Consider the following 22,709-nt stretch of genomic DNA (forward strand, 5'->3'; position numbering starts at 1 on the left):
GTCCATCACCAACTCCTGGAGCTTGCTCAAACTCATGTCCATCAAGTCGGTGATGCCATCCAACCATCTCATCCTCTGTCATCCCTTTCTTCTCCCACCCTCAATCTTACAGCATCAGGGTCTTTTCCAATGAGTCAATTCTTCTCATCAGGTAGCCAAAGTATTGCAGCTTCAGCTTCAGAATCAGTCCTTCCAATAAATATTCAGGACTGATTTCCATTAGGACCTACTGGTTTGATCTCCTTGCAGTCCAGGGGACTCAGAGCAGTCTTCTCCAACACCACAGTTCAAAAGCATCAATTCTTTGGCGCTCAGCCTTCTTTATGGTCCAACTCTTACATCCATAAATGCCTACTGGAAAAGCCACAGATTTGACCAAATGGACAATTGTCAGCAAAGTAATGTCTCTGCTTTTTAATATGCTATCTAGGTTTGTCGGAGAAGGCAATGGCACCCCACTCCAGTACTCTTGCCTGGAGAATCCCATGGGTGGAGGAGCCTGGTAGGCTGCAGTCCATGGGGTCGCTAAAGAGTCGGACACGACTGAGCGACTTCACTTTCACTTTTCACTTTCATGCATTGGAGAAAGAAACGGCAACCCACTCCAGTGTTCTTGCCTGGAGAATCCCAGGGAAGTGGGAGCCTGGTGGGCTGCCATCTCTGGGGTCGCAAAGAGTCGGACACGACTGAAGTGACTTAGCAGCAGCAGGTTTGTCGTAGCTTTTCTTCCAAGGAGCAGATGTCTTTTAATTTCATGGCTGCAGTCACCATCTACAGTGATTTTGGAGCCCAAGAAAATAAAATCTGTCACTGTTTCCATTGTTTCCCCATCTATTTGCCATGAAGTGATGGGACTGGATGCCTTGATCTTAGTTTTTTGAATGTTGAGTTTTAAGCCAGCTTTTTCACTCTACTCTTTCACTTTCATCAAGAGGCTCTTCAGCTCCTCTTTGCTTTCTGCCATAAAGGTGGTGTCATCAGCATATCTGAGGTTATTGATATTTCTCCTGGCAATCTTGATTCCAGCTTGTGCTTCATCCAGCCCAGCAGTTCACATGATACACTCTGCATATAAGTCAAATAAGCAGGGTGACAACATACAGCCTTGACATACACCTTTCCCAGTTTGGAACCAGTCACTATTTCCATGTCCAGTTCTAACTATTGCTTCTTGATCTGCATACAGGAGGCAGGTCAGGGGGTCTGGTATTCCCATCTCTTTCAGAATTTTCCACAATTTGTCATGATCCACACAGTCAAAGGTTTGGCATGGTCAATAAAGCAGAAGTAGATGTTTTTCTGGAACTCTCTTGCTTTTTCTGTGATTCAACAAATGTTAGCAATTTGATGAACATGAAAAGGAAAAACTTTTAGCTGAAGAAAAAGAATATATACTTCATTTTGCTTATGACTTTGGGTCATTAATCAGAAAAAGACTCAGTTTGGCAGTCTTCCAGTGGGGTCTTTCAGTGCTGCAATTAGATGTCACCTGGGGCTGAAGACATTTAAAGACTTGACTGAACTCTGGTTCTGTAAGGAAATTCCCAGAAGTGTCCTAAGGGTAAAGGAACATCATGGCTTCAACTTAATTCAGAAAGATTTTACATATTCAGGAAGAAATGGGGCAGAAGGGGAATCGAGAAGGAAAGACACTCAGACACACACAGAGATTAAAGGGAAATATTGATACTAACATTTAGAAACCCAGGTAAAGGTCATAAAGGAATTTTTATATAACTTTCCCAACATTTTAATGTCTCAAATGACATCAAAATTTTAAAAATTAAAAGATGAAAACAACTCAAAGAGAATTCATTGCCAGGACACTTCCACAAAAATACTCATGACATCAAAAATAAAATACCTAGGAGAAATCCTAGTAGAAGATGGGCAAAATCTCTGAGAAAAATTCAAGATCTAACTGAATGGAAGGATGTATTCTGTCAATGATTTGGAAAACTCAACATTGTCAATGTCAATCATCCTCAAATTTCTTTGTCTCCTCTCAAATTTTTAAATGTAATCCCAGTGAAAGTACCCTTAAGCTTTTCTTTTGGCAAAAATGACAAGCTGATTTCTAAATTGATACAAAATACAAGCAACCAAGAATGACCATCACAGTTGCTAAGAAAAGCAACAAAGTTAGAGGAGTTAATATAAAGTAACTCTTGTAAATTAAAGTTATTAAGACTAACTACAAAGTTTGAAACTCTGCTCCTGCTGCTGCTAAGTCACTTTAGTCGTGTCCAACTCTGTGCAACCCCATAGATGGCAGCCCACCAGGCTCCCCCGTCCCTGGGATTCTCCAGGCAAGAACACTGGAGTGGGTTGCCATTTCCTTGTCCAATGCATGAAAGTGAAAAGTGAAAGTGAGGTCACTCAGTCGTATCCGACTCTTCGAGATCCCATGGACTGCAGCCTACCAGGCTCCTCCGTCCATAAGATTTTCCAGGCAAGAGTACTGGAGTGGGTTGCCATTGCCTTCTCCATTGAAACTCTGGGAGATAGTAAAGGACACGGAAGCCTGGTGAGCTGTAGTTCATGGGGTCACAAAGAGTCACACATGACTTAGCGATTGAACAACAACAATGACAAAGTTATGATAATTAAGAAAATGCAGTAATGGTGCAAGGATAGACAAATGATAACATGGAACAGAATAGAGAGTCTTAAAAAGGACAGACATACTTGCCCTTCTGCTTATGACAAAGGTGGCACTGAAGAGGGGAAAAGAATCTTTTCAGAAAAAGATTGAGTAATTGGATGTCCATATGAAACCTGACCCTCTTCTTACACCGATATCAATCCCAGAAGGAATGCACAATTATATGCAAGAGAAAAAGAATAAAATTTCCATAAGACGCTCTTGGAGAATGTTTTTATGATCTTGGAGTAGGCAAAAATTCTTTTTTAAAGGCTATAAGAAGCATTAAATATACAGGAAAAAGTTGGCAAGTTACGTTTCCATAAGATTAAGAAATGAGTTCATCAAAGGACACCATTCGATTAAGAAAAAGAAAATAAAAGACCAAGGGTTAAACATGGAAAGTAAGTAACACATATTTGCATCCAAAGACATTGTCATGGTATGTTGTAATATCATATTTGTAATAGTCAAGAACTGGAAACAACTCAGATTGAAACTGTCAGTAGAATTGATCAGTACATGGCCATGTGATCATTCAAAGTCATACTCTACAGTAATTAAAAAAAAATAAAGTGCTACAATATACAACATCATGAGTGAATCCCAAACATAATCTTGAGTCTAAAGAAATTAGATACAAAAGATGCATCATACTGCATCATTTTATATAAAGTTCAAAAATTGATAAAACTTTCTACGTTAGTAGAAGTTCAGTAAGTGCTTTTTCCTGTCGAGAGGAGACGACAGTGACTGTGGTGCTGGGGACATTCTCTCTGTTGCTCTGGGTTGGGGTTCATACTGAGGTCTATACTTACTGCTCCTACACTGTTTTCTGTGATTATAAGTAAGCAACAATGTTGCTTAAAAATATATTATTCCCCTTCACACTTCTTGCCCTGGCCTGAAAAATGAAGGAACAATGAGAAGATCCATATTTCACCATGAAGTATCTGACTTTGAAGTCCATTTTCCCTCACTCTCTGCTCTTGGAAACATTTCACTCCAGGAGCATCCTGAGTACCAGTAGCCCTTTCTTCTCTCTTACCTGAGCAGATCACAGAGGCTGTGTTGCCATGGGAACAGTCAGGACCACCCAGGGCAGTCACAGGACAACTCCACAGGAAGGACTCAGCCCCTGAGCAGTGAAATCGGGCTGTTAGGATCTGATCATCTTCTTCCACCAAGTGTGGTCCTCCAGGGGTGGAGATGGCAACTCCACAGCCGAGCTGACGACAGATAACATTGGCATTGGCCAGACTCCAGTGGGAGGCACAGAGCGCTCTCCATCGTCCGGAAATCTTCATCTCCACCTGCCCCTCACACTGAGAGGAGCCATTTGTCATGAGCCGGACTTCTGAGTATGCTGGTAGAAGACAGAGTTTCAGCAAAATCACATTACTTTCTCACCTGAATAGGGTGTTCACAGATGTGAAAGGCCTGACCTGCATCTCACCTGAACAGACAACCTGAGCAGCTCCACTGTGGTGACAAGTGCCCCCTGGACAGGGCACTCTGGGGCAGACTGAGAGCTCAGGCTCCTCCCCCTCACACCTGAACTCTTCAGCCCAGACCTGGGCACTGGACTCTCTGAAGAGCTCATGTCCCAGGACAGACACAGCCTTGCCACAACCCAGCTCTGCACAGATGATCTGGGCAGTGGCAAGTGTGAAGTTCCCATCAGACACTGGGATCCAAGCTTCTCCAGAATGCACTTCTACTCGCCCTGAGCAGGGTCCATCCCCTCCAGCCAGACGCACAAATCCTAAGAGGAAACAACAAAACCAGTGTTCATGGTACTGACTTGAAACTGCACATTACAGGCCGTGGTGTGAAAGTTTTTCTTTTTAGAAGTGGAACATGTAGAGAGTCTTTGATAGTTAGTGTCATAATTGAATTTTCTTGAGCAGGTTTCTAAACAGAAATTCAGGAGGATTACAAGGTCAGTTTGGAGTGGCTGAATCCTAAGAACATACACTTTGAGACTGGTTAGAAATCTGAATTCCTCGGTCTAGGAGCCTAGAAACTACAGAGCCCAATTCAGATCATTGGAATGGCTGAATACTGGAAACACATCTTTTAGCATTGGTTGAAGAAGTGAATTTCTCATTTAGCAGCCTAATACCTACAGATCCAAGGATAATGTGTAATATGCCAGCACTTGAAAGTAGAGATATGCAGAACGGAACCCACCCAGAGAAACATGGGCTATGATATGAGAGACCTAGCATCCAGACAAGCTTAGAAATCTTTCCTGGAATTTGTGGGGCTAATATTCTGATCAGTTTTCTCTCCCAGGAGCTAGTTCTCAAGTGACTTAGGTGAGGGAAAGTCTTGAGGCTGGATCCATGAGGGGATGCCAACCTGTAGATGGGTGACGCCTCCAGAGAAGAAATATGGACATTATTACTAATTCGTGTTTATGTCATCACATCTTGTCTTTTCAATGGCAAAAATTCCATTAATTTCTTCAGTGACCTTAGTGGGAAAGAAGATGAGTTAAGAAAACTCAGAGAGTCACAGAGAGAGAGTCCCAGCCATCTCTCTTGAAATCCTAGGATTTGTCAAAGGACCTGGTAGAGTGTGTGTTCTCAGTGGGACCTTACCAGACAGCTGAGTTTCCAGATCATCTCCTATTAAAGGTTTTTCTTCTGAAACAGGACTCATAGAAAATGCTAATTGATTTTAATACTATCATTGTACTAATTCTAACAACAGAACAATATGCATTCTTCTCAAGCACAAATGAAATATTCTCCAGGCTAGGTTACAAATAAGTCTTAACAAATTCAAAAATATTAAAATAATATCTTTCATGACCATAAAGGAATGGAAATAAAACTCAATAGTAATAAGGAAACAGGAAATTCATGAATATATAAAAATTAAACCACACTCTTCTATTTTAAGACTGTTTTCTCTACTTCTATTAAGAATGCCATTGGGATTTAGATAGGAATTGCATTAAATCTGTAGATCACTTTGACAAGTACAGGCATTTTAACAATATTACTTCTTCCAGCCCAGAAGCACAGAATGACTTTCCATTGATTATATTGTCTTTAATTTCTTTCATGCATGTTTTACAATTCTAAAAGAAGATGGCATGTTGAATGGTTTACAATTCTAAAAGGAGGAAGAAGAAGGAGAAGGAGGAGGAAGTGAGCAAATAAGCCATCATTTGGAGAGTTCCAAGTTGAAAAAGCCTCAATACAGACAAAATATGTAAATATTTGTGGGAAACACTTGTTGAATAGGTTGTTAGCATATTACATCACCCTCTGCTCCTCCCATCTACCACTTAAGCTGCTATCCTTTTTCATTTCTCCCACTTCAGACAAGCAAACACAATTTTAAAAGACACAGATGAATGGAAAAGAAAATCAGAAAGGATAGCTACTGCTGTAGAAGTAGGGTGTAGGTGGGGCATACGGCAGGCAAGGTGGGATCAAGGAAGTTTTAAAACTAAAGGAGAGAAAAATAAATTTTTTTTTTTTTATTAAAAATAAAAGTTCATCATTTGGTCATTAGAGGAACACATTTTGAACAGAATGAAAATAACCCAATGAAAAAACTTTATTTGATTCATCAAGTACAATTCCCTGATTTTTAGATGTGTTCTGATTATTTATTTCTAAAGTTCTTACTGGTAAAGGACTGCTTAGTGATGCCCAACATCCAACCAGAAAATTATTAGAATTTCCAAAGGGGAAAAATGTAACCCATAACACATTTTAAAAAATAATCATTTAAATCAACTTCAGAAATTACAGAAATGATTGAATTGGCTGAAGATATCTTTAAACCACTAATATCAATATGCTTAATGAACAATCAAAATAAACAGGGAGGAAAACTAGGAAAAATAAACAAATGAGACTTCTAAAACTGAAAAAATATAGTATTGGAATGAACAATTATTTGGATTAATTACACAAGAGACTAGACATTGCAGAATAGAAGAACTGGGAAGTAAAACACAGCAGTAGAGACTATCTAAACTGAACCAAAGAGAGTAAAAAGGCAGAAAAATATGAATGGAAACTCCATGGCATGTAGGATAATATAAAAATATATAAAATATGCATATTTGGAGATTCAGAATAAGGGCTATGCTGAAAAATATTAAGAAAAGATAAATGAAATCTTTTCCAAATTTATTGAAAACTATAAATCCACTGATTCAAAAAGCTAAACAAACCCCAAACAAGGTAATGAAATCATTCTCAGAAAACATGACAATGTAAATACTGAAATTCAGTGGTAAACAAACAAACAAAAATATCTTAAGAGCAGCCAGGGAAATTTGACACACTATATACAGCAGAACAAAAGGATAAGTATTATTTACTGACTTTTTGTTGGAGGCAGTGAAAGTCAGATGACAATGTAAAAACATATTTAAAGTATTGGGGTTGGGCATTTGTTACTCCAGAATTGAATCACCTATAAAAATACTTTTCAAAACTGAATGAAAATTAAGATGACTTCAGATAAATGAAAAATGATAGAATTGGAGGCCACCAGACACACACTACACAAAACTGCCTCAGAAAGTTCTTCAAGCTAAAGGGACATGACAGCAGATGAAACCATGGATCCACTCAAAGGTATAGAGTCTGTGCTAGATGTTGATTCTCTATTAGAAGATTTAAAGCAAAAATATTAGCAACAAACTACAAGATTCATAATAAATTTATAAGTAGAACGTATGACAATGACAGCACCAATGACCAAAGTGGAAGAAAAGTATAGTGACTGACATTGCATGTTGTGACATAACGTCATTTCAAGGTAGAATGTAATTAAAGATTAGTAATTCAACATGGGCTTCCCCAGTGGTTCAGTGGCGAACAATCCATCTGCCAATGCAGGAGATGCGGTTTTGATCCCAGGTCTAGGAAAATCCCACATACCATGGAGCAACTAAGCCCATGCACCACAGTGAATCTGTGCTCTAGAGCCCGGGAGCCACAACTACTGAAGCTTGAGCACCATAGAGCCTTGCTCACAGCAAGAGAGGCCACAGCAAGAGAGGCCACCGCAGTGAGAACCTCATGCACTGCAACTAGAGAGTAGCCTCTGATCTCCATAGCTAGAGAAAAATCTATGCAGCAATGAAGACCCAGCACAGCCAAAAATAAATAAAAATTATTTTAAAATTTAAAAAAAAATCAACATTATTATCACCTAAAAATCTGATATGATTAATAAGCCAATAGAGTTTTAAGATAAAATAATACACTCAATGATTAAAATAGGAACAAAGATATAACAAATAGCAGGCAAGTACACTTAAACACAATTATATCAATAATTACATTAAAGGTAAATAATTTAAGTACTCCAAATAAAAAACAAGATGATCAGACCAGATAAAATAAGACAAAACAATATACTGCCTATAAATACATATGTGTTTGAATATAAACACAGAAACATATTAAAAAGGTAAAAAATTATATACTATGCAAACACAAATCAGAGAAGGCTGTATACAGTGTCTATATTAATATCATACAAAGTCAGACTATAAGACAAAGAATACATTCAGAAAAAAAGAAACATTTTATGGTAATAAAATACAAAAGAAATTATATACTAGCAAATCTGGTGGCTTAAAAATAAAATGATGCTTGGAAGAAAATTTAGAACCTTGATGCTTCCTTGATACCTACATTAGAATAAACATAGAAACAGAAGAAAGTGATCCAAGACTCAAGAATCTACAAAAGCATCAACAATCATAACTGGAAAGTGAAAGTCACTCAGTCGTGTCTGACTCTATGACCTCGTGGTCTATACAGTCCATGGAACTCTCCAAGCCAGAATACTGGAGTGGGTAGCCTTTCCCTTCTCCAGGGGATCTTCCCAATCCAGGGATTGAACCCAGGTGCCCTGCATTGCAGGCAGATTCTTTACCAGCTGAGCCATAAGGGAAGCCCAAGAAAACTGGAGTGGGTAGCCTATCCCTTCTCCAGGGGATCTTCCTGACCCAGGAATCAAACAGGGGTCTCCTGCATTGCAGGCAGACTGTTTACCAGCTGAGCTATCAGGGAAAATCATAACTGAAAAAGAGGAGTGAAAACTGAGTACAGAAATCAATTAAGTAGAAAGCAAATACAAATCAAAAAAATCAATAGGGTCCATTAGTGATTCTCTTAAAAAGAACATTAACACGGATAATCTTCTAGCAAAACCAATTAAGAAAAAAGAGGGAACACAAATTAACAACACCAGTAACAAAAGGAGGAATATCATTATAGATCTTCCCAACATTTAAAGATAAGAGATATGAACCAGTGTTATTCTAAGTTGAAAATTTTTTGTAAAGTGGGCCTAGTCCTTGAAAATGCATTACTTGTGAAACGCAACTCACCAAAATCTGATACAAAAAAAGAGAAAAATATGAGTAAACTTATATTTGTTAAATAAACAGAATCCGTATTATAAAAACTTTCCTCTAAGAAAACTGCAACCTCCAAATGCTAGCACTTCCACAGAGCTCAGAAATTACTCCCACAACAGGATAAAGGAAGAGAGGGAGGGAAAGAATGAGGGCAGGAAGGAAGTGTAACACAGAGGCTGTGGTGAATGTATGAGTTGACCTGCATCTTTCCTCCTGCAATCCTCGCATCTTCATCCCCTCACCATTTTGCACTTCAGTACTGTAGTACCTGGTGGCTCAGAAGATAATCAAGACTCTGCCTGCAATGCAGGAGACCCAGGTTTGATACCTGGGTGAATACGATCCCCTGGAGAAGGAAATGGCAACCCACTCCAGTATTCTTGCCTGGAGAATCCCATGGACAGAGGAGCCTGGTGGACTAGGGTCCATGGTGTCACAAAGAGTAGGACAGGACTGAAGCAACTTGGAACACTTGCACCACAGTCCTTCTCAATTTGTTTAGCCCCTCATTGAAATCTCCTCCTTATTTCAAACAAGCTTCTCTACAGTCTTCTCTAGTCATTGTTTCTACTCTAGATTTCTCCTAAACACAGTACTCCACTTCCAACAATCCACTACTGAGGGTGAAATTTCTCTTCCATACCTGACTCCTAAGATTAAGCAGAAGAAACTCCAAGAGTTCAATTTTGATTAAGATAATGAAAAGACAAGCTATTCTAATCTTATCTCTACTAAATCACCACCACTTAACTTCATCATTAAAACATGTCTGAAAATACAGAAAAGACAGACCAAGGGGAGGGAACTAGTGACAAAAAGAGAAACAGAAGGAACCTGGAACCATTCATAAAAATGTGAGAGCCTAAGTTAGAGCAATGGTAGTCAGGGAGTACAAACCACAAGCAGTGTTTAAATATCAGAACATTCTCCAATTCTTTACTTTTAAGTGTATCTTAACTGGAATTAATATCAAGACATCAATCTTCTTAGGATGACAACATTCGGAGTTCTAATTTCACAGAAAGTTCAAACATCACACACTCCATTTTCATTCAGATGCTGATTTATCAAAATATGGTAGAGACACCTGTAGTGTTTCCACAAATTTATCTGCAGTTGGAACCATGATTAGGACATTGTGACAATGACAAAGGTTACTTGAGATGCCAGAAAACAGGTTTGCTTAAAGCAAAAGTTTCTAACTAAAATTTAAAAGCACCTTGAAAATAATTATTTTTAATAAGAATAATAAAAAGAATGGAAGAAAACTTTTGAAGAGATGAATAGATTTATGACATAGTGCTGTAATGATTTCACAAATGCATACTTACCAAGCAGTTTTGTATGTCAGTCATACCTCAATAAAGTACCTTTTAAAAAGGAAAAGAATTGTTTTCTTAAGGGCTTCAACTAGAATCATCAAAGATCTGCTGAAGGTGAGATTAGAAAAGATCACTTTTCCAATGATCTTCCTCAATATAAATACCCAAGAGCTGATTAGCTGTGGCTGCTAAAGAACTACTGCAGATGTCCTCAGGGCTCCCTTGTCCCATGATCACATCAGACGGAGTGATTCTTGCCTAAGACCAGCTCCCTATCTTCCTCCAGTCCAGCTGCTCTGATGGGATTAATATCCTGAACATCTAATCCACAATTATGATAACAACTAGAAGCCTCTCTGTCAAATACTGTGACCACCCACCCACACCCTAGTTTCACTGCTGTCTTTACTGCATCCACCTTGGCACAGGTCAAACACATAGACAACACTGAGCACTTCTTAGGAGTCACTTCAGGTCCTCTTAGCTTCACTGCTTCTTATACGTGATGCACTTCAGTTGCTGTGTTGTAAACTTCAAGCCTGCATTTTCCTGCTCCCTCAACATCCCTGCAAATGTGATGTGAGCTCCCCACTCGGTTGATCAGGTGCACCAGTGTGATGAGATTGTTTTCTGCCACAAGTCCAACTTTGGCTTCCTCTGACTGTGACCTAGAGACATTTAAATGCACCAGTGAAATCCCTTCACACCTTTTCCTTGTGTAACTGCACCCTGACCCCTAGTATGGTCACTTGTCCGAGGGTCTTCACATGCCATTTGGGGTCAGGATTGCTTGGTTGAGCATTTTCTATTGTCACATCCTCCACATACCAACATGGAGCAGAGTGACTCTTTTAGACCCTATGAGTATGATAAACCTTGTTGCCCACAACTCTTCTGTGACCCCCCCCCCACCATGTTGCCACACCCTAGTGACCATTACATCAAAGAAAACAGAATAATTACCATGATGAGACTACGTCACAGAAGTCGAACCCAGAAGCTGTATCTGTATGAAACTTTTTACCTCACCTCTCTGTCTCCTGTGACACATCACAAAGATCCTTTATCCAAGTATGCTCTAAAGGCTGTATCCATAATCTCAGTCATTCTGGTAATAAGACAGAGGCTTTTCCTGCTAGAGATCCCCACACAGACCAGACAGGACTTACCTGAGCAGACTACTCCAGCATCATCGTCATGGGAGTAGCTATCATTACGATAGTCTTTAATATTAGAATGCTCACAGTCACTGACAGTTGACTCTGTCCCTTCACAGGAAGTATACAAAAGCCAAATGGGGCCAAGTCCTGGCCCAAAATAAGCCCCTCCAGGAAAACCAATGGCAGCTCCACACCCCAGCTGTCTGCACACGACAGATGCATCCTTCAATCTCCACCTGTGAACATACACTGTGCCCCATTCTCCTTGGTGCTTCACTTCCACTCTCCCCTCACAGCGATGGGCTCCATCCTTCAACCTCAGCTCCAGAGCTGCAAGAGAGACACGGACACAGGACACAGGAGAGATTTTAGGAGACCATGTAGTGGTGTATGTTTAAAATGTAAGCTCTCTGAGGAGTAAAAGAGTGCATGGGATATAGTTTATTGACCTCTGTGGTATAAACATTCCCACCGTGGCTAACTCTAAGCTCCCGATGTGCCATCATTGAATGTGGGGCAGGAAGGGATGCACCAGGTGTTTCTCATGAGCCTGTAGAACCAGCTCCAGGGACACTACCGAGGACAGGCCTTCAGGGACTCTGGATGCTGCCCTCCCTGTAGATGTGCCCAAGGCTACTAGGGCCCAGCTTCCCCATCAGTTACAGCTTGTGGCCCCGGATCCAGGGAGGAATTGTCCCTCTCCTTCCCTGTCCATAGGGAGCATCTCATCCAGCTCAGGAACTGAGGGCTGAGGTAACAGGCTCTGAAATGTCCTGGCTATTCCTGCCACCTGGTGTTCATGTTCTTGTGTAATCCTCACTCGAATGTACCTAGTAACACACTTCTAACAAGTGGAATTTGACAAAAGTGATCAAATGTCACTTTAGCGATTAAGTTTAAAGATGACTCTGGTTTCTGCATTAAAAAGGAGTTCATTTGTAGGAACATTATAGATGGAGACATTACTAGTGTTCAACAACATTTAAAATTCTCTTTTTATGAGCATGTGGAAATAGTAATACTTCCTTGCCTATTTGAAGTTAAGCATAACCATGTGATCTGGCTCATTCAACAAAGTGGCAGAACAAATGATGTCACCTCCACATAGAAATATTTAAGAGCCAGTATATTTTTCTACCACAGTGAATACTGCAGCCTTGTATCACAGTGGGATATAATACAATGGTGGAGAATCCAACAACTTGAGCGCTTGAAGAATTACGATAGCAGAAGTCCTGCCAAAGTGAACTGAACATGTTATATTAGGATAAATTTTGTTTTTTGTTTTTTTTACTGCACCATACCTAGCTTACTTTTACTAAAATGGAAAATAACAGCAGAAAATTGACAGAAAGAAAAATACTAAGATAAAGACTAGGTATATAAAATTGAGAAACACCTGTACTAACATCTAAAACCCCAAGAACAAAAAGAGATGTCAGGGTAGAGTAGACTGAAGCCTTAGATTTACTGAAAGAGAAAAATAAAATCACCAATCTAAAATTCCATACTCAAAACCATTCTCTCAAAGAATAAAGACCTCAAATGTGCCATTACCAAAATGCTGATGTAGGAGACAGCAGCCTCCATCCTATGAAAAAAAGACCAAACTTAGACAGCAATCAGTAACAAAAACAGCTCCAGAAGATCTGAGTACCCTAAGAAGTTTGACCATGGCAAGATACTATCATTTTGGAGGCATCATTACATCCTCCAAACCAGAATTACTCAGTGTCAAGGGTGCCAGGAAAGTTCCTCTCACCAGGAGGGTAAGAGCAGGCTGAGTAACCAGTGTCCCTAGCCTTTGGGGGCACCATATGAAAGTCCTGCTTAAGGTTCACTTCACGCAGACCTGCAAAGCTGAGCCAGTCTTATAGAGATGGCTAGGCATAAGAAAGAAGAGCAAAGGACCAATAGCAACCACATGGCAGGAGAAATCACAGTTCACAGTGACGTGCTCTGCAGACAGATGCAGCAGATTTTACCCCTGAAAGAATTAATAACAGCACAGATGATGGTTTCTGGTAGTCAGTCATGTATGGATGTGAGAGCTGGACGGTAAATAAGGCTGAGCCCTGAAGAATCGATGCTTTCAAACTGTGGTGCTAGAGAAGACTCGAGAGTTCTTTGGACAGGGAGGAGATAGAACCAGTCAATCCTAAAGGAAATCCACCCTGAATATTTATTTAAAAGACTGATGCTGGAGCTGAAGCTCCAATCTTTGGCCACCTGGTGCAAAGAACTAACTCTTTGGAAAAGACCCTGATGCTGGGAAAGACTGAAGGACAAGGAGAAGAGCAGCACAGGATCAGATGTTAGATAGCATCACCAACTCAATGGACATGAGTTTGAGCAATGACATTGTTGGTCTTGGCCTTGGCTGCCTTCCTAGGCCTTCCCACAACCTGTGCACCTGCAACCATCAACTCCCCAATAGAGGCACCTGCAACAGGCCCCCAAAGCCAAATGTGTGCACACCATTGGCTCTGGCCACCACCATCACTGGTCATGACCCTAGGCTCTGGAACCAGAGGCACTGCTGAGAACACTAACTACCATTCCAGTGACAGCAGACCCCCTGCAACACTTGCCAAACACCACACAGTTGTCAGTGCTGTGGACATCAGCAGCCTGAGCCAAACAGCCTCATGCCCTCCCGGACCCAGTGCCACCTTATGCCTCTGCACTTGGCACCCTGCAGTACATTCCAGTGTGCCACTACCCAGAAGTGAAAGGCTTTCTCTACTGAATCAGGACATAGAGTCTGGCAGAGGTGACAGCTTTTTTAAATGTGCAGACATCTACAAGAAAATAAGACATCAAGAAGAATCTGGGGAAAAAAAATCCCACCAAAGGAATACAGTAAACCTCTTGTAACCAGCTCAAATTAATGGAGATCCAAGAATTGCCTGATAAAGAATTCAAAATAATACTTCAAAAGATGCTCAGAGAGTTACAAGAGAATTCAAATATTTATTGATAACAGGAAAATAATACAAATAAAATAAGAGCAATAAAGACATATACTATTTTTAAAAAAAGGAACTAACCAGATATTTTGAAGCTGAATAATAAATGAATGTGTTTTCCAGGTGACGCTAGTGGTAAAGAACCTGTCTGCCAGTGCAGGAGATGTAAGAGACTCAGGTTCGATCCCTGGGTCTGGAAGATCCCCTGGAGGAGTACATAGCAACCCACTCCAGTATTCTTGCCTGGTGAATCCCATGGACAAAAGACCCTGGTGGGCTACAGTCCATGGGCTTACAACGAGTCACACATGATGGAGTTGATTTAGCATGAACACAATACAATGAGTAAACTGAAGAATTCACTTCAGAGATTCAACAACAAACTTGACCAAGGAAAAGAAAAAAAAAAAAAAGAACCAAAAAGTTAGAAGAAAGATCAGTTGAAAGTATCCAATTAGAGGAACAAAAAGAGAATGAAAAGAATATAGAAAGCAGTGGGAACTATGCACACCATAAAGAGAAACAATGTATTGAATGGAGTCACAGGAGAAGTGAAGGAGAAAAGAAATAATGGCTGAGGACTTGGTGAAGTGGATAAGAATACGCCTGCCAGTGCAGGGGACATGAGTTCAATCCCTGGTCCAGGAAGACTCCACATGCCGCAGAGCAACTAAGCTGGTTGCCACAGCTGCTGAAACCTGTGCACCTAGAGCCTGTGCTCTGCACCAAGAGAAGCCACCATGATGAGAAGTCTGTGCACTGCAGCGAGGAGCTGCCCCTGCTTACCACAGCTAGAGAAAGCCCGCATGCAGCCAGGAGACCTAGCAAAGAAAGAAAGAAAGACTGAGAATTTCCCAAACCTGGAGGAAAATCTGGACATGTAAGTTCAAGAAGCTAATAAGTAACCCCAAAATTTCAATTCAAAACAACCTTCTCCAAGACGCACAGAGTAAACCATCCAAAAGCAAAGACAAAGAGAGAATTCTAAATGTCTAAAGAGAAGAAAAATATCCTGTCACCCAAGAGGACTCCCGTAAGGAGATTGGCATATTTGTCCAAAGAAACCTTGCAGACCATGAAGAAGGATTGGTAACGTACTCCACTCTCACTCAGGGGAAAGCAGCTCCCAGTGGGGGACAGGAGAGGGCACGAGAGAAAGTGCTCCCTACAGAGTCACAGCAGATCCTGGGAGGGGAAAGGACCATCCCAGGCTCCCAGCACATCAGGAAATGAGTCACCGGGACTGGGGCAGGGACTTGGGAACTTAGACACCTGAGGCTATGCATCAACTGATCTCTACAGACAAGCGGTCCCCTCTCCTGGATGCAGGCTTCTCTGCTCCCTAATAACACCTGGTGGGAACAGGCGAGGCCAGCAGACAGAACCTCTCACAGAGCCCAGTGCTGGGCAGACACGTCAACAAGCAGAGGGGAGCCTGGGGGATGGGAGCCGGAGAGAGGCAGGCAGGTGCACGATTATCTCTGATCCAGTTACAAGGAGTGGCCATGACACCCAGCCCTGTGGACACCCTGTGTGCTTCACAGGCCAATGGACTCAGTCCATGCTCAGCAGCCCCGTTCCTGTCATGCAGACAGGCTCCATCCCCCTTACACACACAGCCTCACACACTCCCACATACACACACATATTCTCACACAAATTCACACAATCTCCCACGCTACTCAAACACTCCTCACACACCCTCACTCACCCTCACATACTCCTCACACACACTCACTCACCCTCACATACTCCTCACACACCCTCATACACCACTCACACACTCCTCACATACTCCACACACACACATACACACTCTTCACACCCTGACACACACAAATACATAAACTCCTCACGCACATATACCCTCACACACTCCTCACACATTCACACACATACACTCCTCATACCCTCACACACACACACCCTCACACACTCCTCACCTGCACACATACACACACACACAAGCACAGAGCCTACAGGAGCACAGACACAGGAAACACGGGGACCCAGGGGCAGTGCTCACACACCAGGCACATGGAGCATGTAGGAACAGCCCAGAGTCCCAGCTGGGTCAGTCGCTGAAACTTGCACACACTGGGAGCCGCTGGGACCCTAGAAGCTCCCAGAGGACAAGGGAGACAGCAGAGGGGACTCAGGCTGACCCAGCTCAGTCCAGACAAAAACTCACTGCTCTGTAAAATCTGCTGCTATGACCAGTGGACCCCCATCAGGAGACGGACCAGTATTCACAGCCGGAGTGCTTCCCTTTTGGTGAAAAACACTAAAACTGCAGCTCCACAACTCCAGACACCTTTCCCTTCATCAAGGCATCTACTCCCTGCTGTGGATCCAGGACAGAGGGGCAGCTCTTACCTTGACCACCCACCACGGTGCCGAGGAGGAGGACACAGAGTCCCCACAGGGAGAGGTGTCTGCCCAGAGCCATCCTGACCCCACGTCCTCAAGGTCACAGTCCCAGCTGCAGGATCAGCCTGTGAGGAGGCGTCAGGGTGCCGACAAGGGTTTATATAGACCACCCCTTACACCCTCCCTCCTGAGAGCCAATAGCAACACCTTTCACCATTTCAGGCATTATCGGAGGCTGCATCTGCCACTTTCTTCAGCTCAGACACCAATGAGCTTCTGCATCTTCAACATCTCCTTATATGAGCAACACGGTCCTTTGACCTCCTGCTTCCGTGGTCCTGAGAGCCGGGCCCCATAATCAGGGCTGGCGTAGAAAACTATGAGTACCTTTCCTTCCTCTGATCACCCTGGCCGATCCCCAAGGACTGTGAGATTTTGCAGAGTCAGGTTGTGGAATCGATTGGCCCACGGGGAATAACTCTAGTGGAATCAAGCACTGATCTTCCAAGTACTGAGCTCAGGGCGGAAGCCAAGTACTAGAAGAAGGTTTGAAATACAAGAATATTTGTCAGGCCAGAAGAAAATGAGGACAAGGATTGCAGGAATTCACAGGTGACCATGTAGAGGGTGAGGTGGAAACCATTAAGTTGAGGGGATGAGTCTGAAGGTCTTTCTTCTCTTCTCAGACTGATCTGGAGACTGGATCCTGGAGAAGGTGTATTTATGCTCAGTTGTGTCCTACTCTTTGTGACCCCTGGGATGTAACCCGCCAGGCTCCTCCGTCCATAGGCTTTCCCAAACAAGAATACTAGAGTGGGTTGCCATTTCCTTCTCGAGGGGTTCCTCTAGACCCAAGGATCAAATCCATGTCTCCTGTGTCTCCTGCATTGACAGGGAGGTTCTTTATTGCTGAACCACCTGGGAAGCCCTATAAGGGATTTTCACACATGCTAAATCCCTTTCCCTTTATTGCATTTCATTTTATGTGAAATACCCCTTTCACCTAGTCAACAAATGATGCTTCAGGAGAGAGAGATTGCTGTTACAGGAAACAAAGAGAAAGTAGTAGTCATCATTCAACCCTAGCCCTCCAAAATAGGAGTGGGGATCTCTAGAAGAAAATATATAGCTTAGAAAGATTAACATTTTCTAAACTTCACGATTTCCCCCTTTGGAAAGGGAGAGTTTGGTTTGATAGGATTCAGAACCCACCTGTATTATTAGCTATAACTAAAGAAGATGAAAAATATTATTTAAGGGAACTGCCCCCAGAGAGAAGGATAAATAGAAAGTATTCTGCTGCACTGTGGCTGCAGGCAAGGGGCAAAGAAGAGGCAAATGAAGCAAAAAAGAGAAGAGGGTTCATTCATTCTGAGTTCAAGAGGAAAGTTGGCGGCAGGAATGGAATTCCAGGTGGACTGAGGGCACAGAGCCAAGCAGGAGGGACTGATGTCCAGTGTGGCCATTGCTGCCTTGTTGTGTCCAACTGATGAGAGAAGCCCCCAGATGCTCTCCAGAGAGTAGCCCAGGGATGTTGTATAGAGACAGAGAAGGGCAGTAAGGATGCAAGACAGAGCTCCCCCATCGAAAGTCAAGGTCACTAACATACTGCCCTCATTCCTCATACTCGCTCAGGCTCAAGATTCCCATGATACACCTTCTGGTCCACACAAACCCACCGTGAGGCCCCCTCACCCTGACTCATCATTTCAGCACAAACTTGGGAAGGACCCACCTGTGACACAAACGCCCCAGAGTCCCCACCAGAGCTCAGAGATGGCGTCACACCCTTCCCCACCCACACCTGAAGGTCTTAATGAAGCCAACACGGAGCGAAGCTGTGGACCAGCCCACAGGCCTGTCACATGCCCCACTGGAAGGACCCCTCATCCGGTCAGCAGACACAGCTTCTCTGTCCTAACATACCCATCCTTCCTACTTGAGACTCAGGTAAATGAAAAGGGAAAAAAGTCAATTGAACACATGCTTTTCTCCCTCTAAATATGTTAATATTAACCTGTTATTTTATAACACTTACTTGTCCTGTGTTCCTCTGACTTCCAAGCCCCCATCTGTACATGAACCCCATCTCCTTCTGGATGCTTAGCAAAATAGTGATAATAACCGATTATAAATGTCAGAACCAGAATATAAACTCAGGTGCTAAGGTAGGAACAGGATCTGCTCAGTCACTAGAGTCGATGCTCTACTCCCCGTGGGTCCCAGAGTCACCATTCCTTACCCAGTTATGGACTCTGCAGCATCACCGGAAACCACCAGACAAACACCTAGAACACAGGACGTGCTTCCTGGAGTCCAGTCATTCCTCCCACAGGATGACACAGAGATGAGTTTAGTGAACCAGGTACACGTGGTCTCACCTCAGGATTGAGATCTCGTAGGTAACATACTGTTAGGGACTCCATACCCCGTTACAAGGATGGAGTGGGCTGGAAAGAGGGGTTAACCCAGGACTGGCAGGCTGTGCCCAGGCAGCACCCTCTACCCCAGAGCTGGGGATACAGGGTCAGCATGGACCAACTCACCCTCTGATGAAGGTTCGTCTTCTCTGACACATAAGGAAATCTCAGTGTCCCATCTCATCCAAGATTTGAAGGAGGGAAGCTTTAGGGAGGACACTAACCCAGCTGTGTCCATATGAACTTTAGGGGTCAGGAGAACAGGCTCAGGAACCAGTCTTCCCTGGCCTGACTCAGAGCTCAGCCACATACCATGTGTGTGACCTTGAACAGGGTCCTTACACTCTCTCTATAGTGGCTTTGTCTGTAAAAGAAGAGTTATACTTGTGTATAGATGACAGAGTTTTGGTTAGAATTAAATGAGTTGGCATTAGTAAGAGATATAACTTGTCAACAATAGTACATCATCTTGACGGAGAAACAATATTAGGGCCCCTCTGTCCATCCCATCCCAGGAATCCCAGGACTCTAGAACAGGAATTCAATTCTGTTACCTGGAGCCTTGACTGGAGCTGTCAGAACTCTCCCAGGAACCACATGCTGTGACGGTGATTGGGGCCAGAGTTGCGAGTCTTCCACATATTGCCCCTTCTCTCTGTGCCCCAGAGAGAGGTTCTACTGCTCATGAACCTCGACCTTACCAACTGTGAACCTCATGAATTAAGTTGTTTACTTGCTAATTTTACTTTATAAATGGACCTGGTAAAGTTCTGTGTCTAATTAACCTCCTTATCCCCAGTGCCTGCTAATTAAAAATCCTAAAAGATGTCTCTTGTATACCTGAATGAATGGATGTCAGCCAGGTATTTCACACAAATCATTTCAATCAAAAGAAATTTTTTGAGATATAATTTAACTTGATATAAAGACTTAACAGAACAATGCAAGTTGTGTCAATTGTTGTAATATTTCAATATGATTAAATGGTATAAGCTATGTATGGTTCATGTCTACACTTTTCTGCAATGAATGCAGTCAATTGCAATACCAGAAATAAGGCTAGCCCCATTCCAAGAGCAGTGCTGAGAGAGCCAGTTCTAAACAAAAATGCTGCATCTTTGTATATCTGAAGATAAAGAAGACAGACCTCAGCACACTGACAGGTGAACACCATGAAGCCTCCTGGTCTGGTTTTAATCAGATATGGCCATGTGGTCCAGATGTTTATATACTTATCTTTTGGCATATTTTCAATTCAAACCACACATAACTGTAACAGGAAGAAATTCTGTTATAAAAAAATTTAGTTTAACAGCTTCTGTATCGAATTAGAAGTACAGAAGTAAAGAGCAGGAAGAATCCTGTTCTTTAACTTAGACTGTTTATTTCATCTTATGGATTGTAAAGCAATACAATATGTACAGTTATTATGCCCATATCACCATGAAAATATGGAGGTTTCAGAGGTTAAGTAATCTCTTTGCTGGGAAAATTAATAATTAAATATCCTTGGTAGAGGGACATTTTCAGGACCAATCAGAGTGACTAATATACAAAATATTTTTGGATTAAAAAATAACTGTACAACTTTAAAAGGAAACAATTAATTGATTTGTTACACCAAAGTTTTGGAGGCCCACCTCACCATCTGTGTTCCTTGTATGGATGAGACCAAGGTTGGTAAAGGCTTCTTTACTAAAGACCACTTCATCACAAGGGCATGTGATGAGCTTGGGCATGAGCTGGCTGAGGTCCAGCCCATCCTCTCTCTTCAGCCCTTTACAGTCTATAACCAGCAACATCTAACAGAGAGCGTAGCACTGAATTGACCTCATTCATTCCTCCATAGTGCAGCTTCAGATATCTAGAGACCAGAGCAATCAAAGCTACTAAATCAAAGACAAGCAGATTCTAAATGGAAAGCGTGCAGACCAAAGACACTTCCCCACTGCTGTTGGGAAGTAAGAAACCCTCCCACCCCAGACACCATCTGGGGGAGGAGAGACAAGAAGATGTCTCCTTAAATACAGGAAAACCAGTCTCAGCAGGGAGCTTCAACTAGAGTTGACAAGATAATTATTATCATAAACCCGAGCTAACTTGGGGGACAAATTTTAAATGGGAGAGTCTGTGTTAATTTTGTGGAACTTTCAATCCATGCAAACACCACTTGCTACTGCACAAGATGAAATCAGTTATAAAAATAGTGAATATTACATTTATGCATATTTGAATTCTAGAGGACACATTTTCAAGCCCACTACAGAAAGAAAATATGTGTATCTTTCCCTGTTTTTAGATGCACAGAGTTGTCACCTCCATGAACTCTTTCTAATTCTTGCAGCTCAAAATTACTGCTGTGTCTCTTCAATCTGTAAAAACTTTCTTATTGTCTCTAAAATGGAGGTTTCTTGAGAGCAAGTATTGTGTCTTGTTCTTCAATGTCTCTATAAGGTCAAGTAAAGACATAGAGAAGGAGTATAACAAACATTGGATAAGAAATGAATGCATGAACAAATGCTGAAAATCACTATGCAGTTGGTGATACTGAGTGGGGAAGGGAGGTGGGGGCAAAATCTGACTAATCCCCCTCAGCACAGACTGAGGTGGAGTGAGGAGTCAGAGACACACCAGCCAAAGGATCCAAATAGAAAATGCCTTCAAGCCCACTCCGGGAGGGTCAGATTACATTCAATCTCTGCACAAAGCTGTACCTCAGAAGCTCCTCCAAGGTGAGAAAAAACTGACAGCACTGCTCTCAGGAGTTCTACTGAAGGATGTGGATAGACAGTAATACTTGTCAAATAGCTGTATTTCTACTCCCTGGTGACTCATTCTGGCCAATGAAACATGGGTGGTGTCACCTGTGTCACTTCTGAGTGGAGGCATGAAATGCCCAAATGTGACTCTCTAGTCTCTCTCTTTTTCCTGCCCCAGAGGCTGCATGTTCCAGATGCTGCATGTGCAAGAGCCTCACTGACCACAAACATCTGTAGGTTGTGATGAGTGTGCGTGTGTCTGTATATGAGTGTGTGTGTATGTGTGCATTTGTGTCTGTGTGTGTGTATTTATATATGTGTGTATTTGTGAGATTTGGGGGTCACTTTATCCAGTAGCAGAGCAGAGTCTCTTCTGAAGGATATAAAGGAGAAAGAAGACTTGAAAAGAAGATAGAATCTGTCACATGAAGCAGGTACTTTCCTGGATCTCCCCTTCCTTCCGTGTCTTCATCCCAAGCTGTTCCCTCAGGTCTCACCTTGTTTCCTCTGTTGGGCTTGGTTGTTTCTCAGTCACCATTTCTGATTGACCAACAACTAGATGTAAGTCCAGTCTAAGAGCACCCACCCCTGGTACATCTCCTGTTCCCTTTACATCACTCTGTGCTGACAGTCAGGCTCAGTTTCCCGAATTTGTC

General features: G+C 42.3%; 1 protein-coding gene across 1 annotated transcript in view; it reads right to left on the minus strand.

Annotated features, from left to right (window-relative positions):
• The window catches only part of LOC133248195 (antigen WC1.1-like), a 64,825-nt gene extending 47,486 nt beyond the window's left edge, over positions 1-17,339 (minus strand). The window contains 4 exon segments of the mRNA XM_061418017.1: positions 3,693-4,010; positions 4,101-4,409; positions 11,545-11,865; positions 16,881-17,339. Of these exon segments, the coding sequence (XP_061274001.1) occupies positions 3,693-4,010; positions 4,101-4,409; positions 11,545-11,865; positions 16,881-16,953 (1,021 nt within the window). The 5' untranslated portion in view covers positions 16,954-17,339.
• Positions 17,340-22,709: the final 5,370 nt, after the last annotated feature.

Source organism: Bos javanicus, chromosome 5, assembly GCF_032452875.1.
Source record: "Bos javanicus breed banteng chromosome 5, ARS-OSU_banteng_1.0, whole genome shotgun sequence".
Taxonomy (NCBI): Eukaryota; Metazoa; Chordata; class Mammalia; order Artiodactyla; family Bovidae; genus Bos; species Bos javanicus.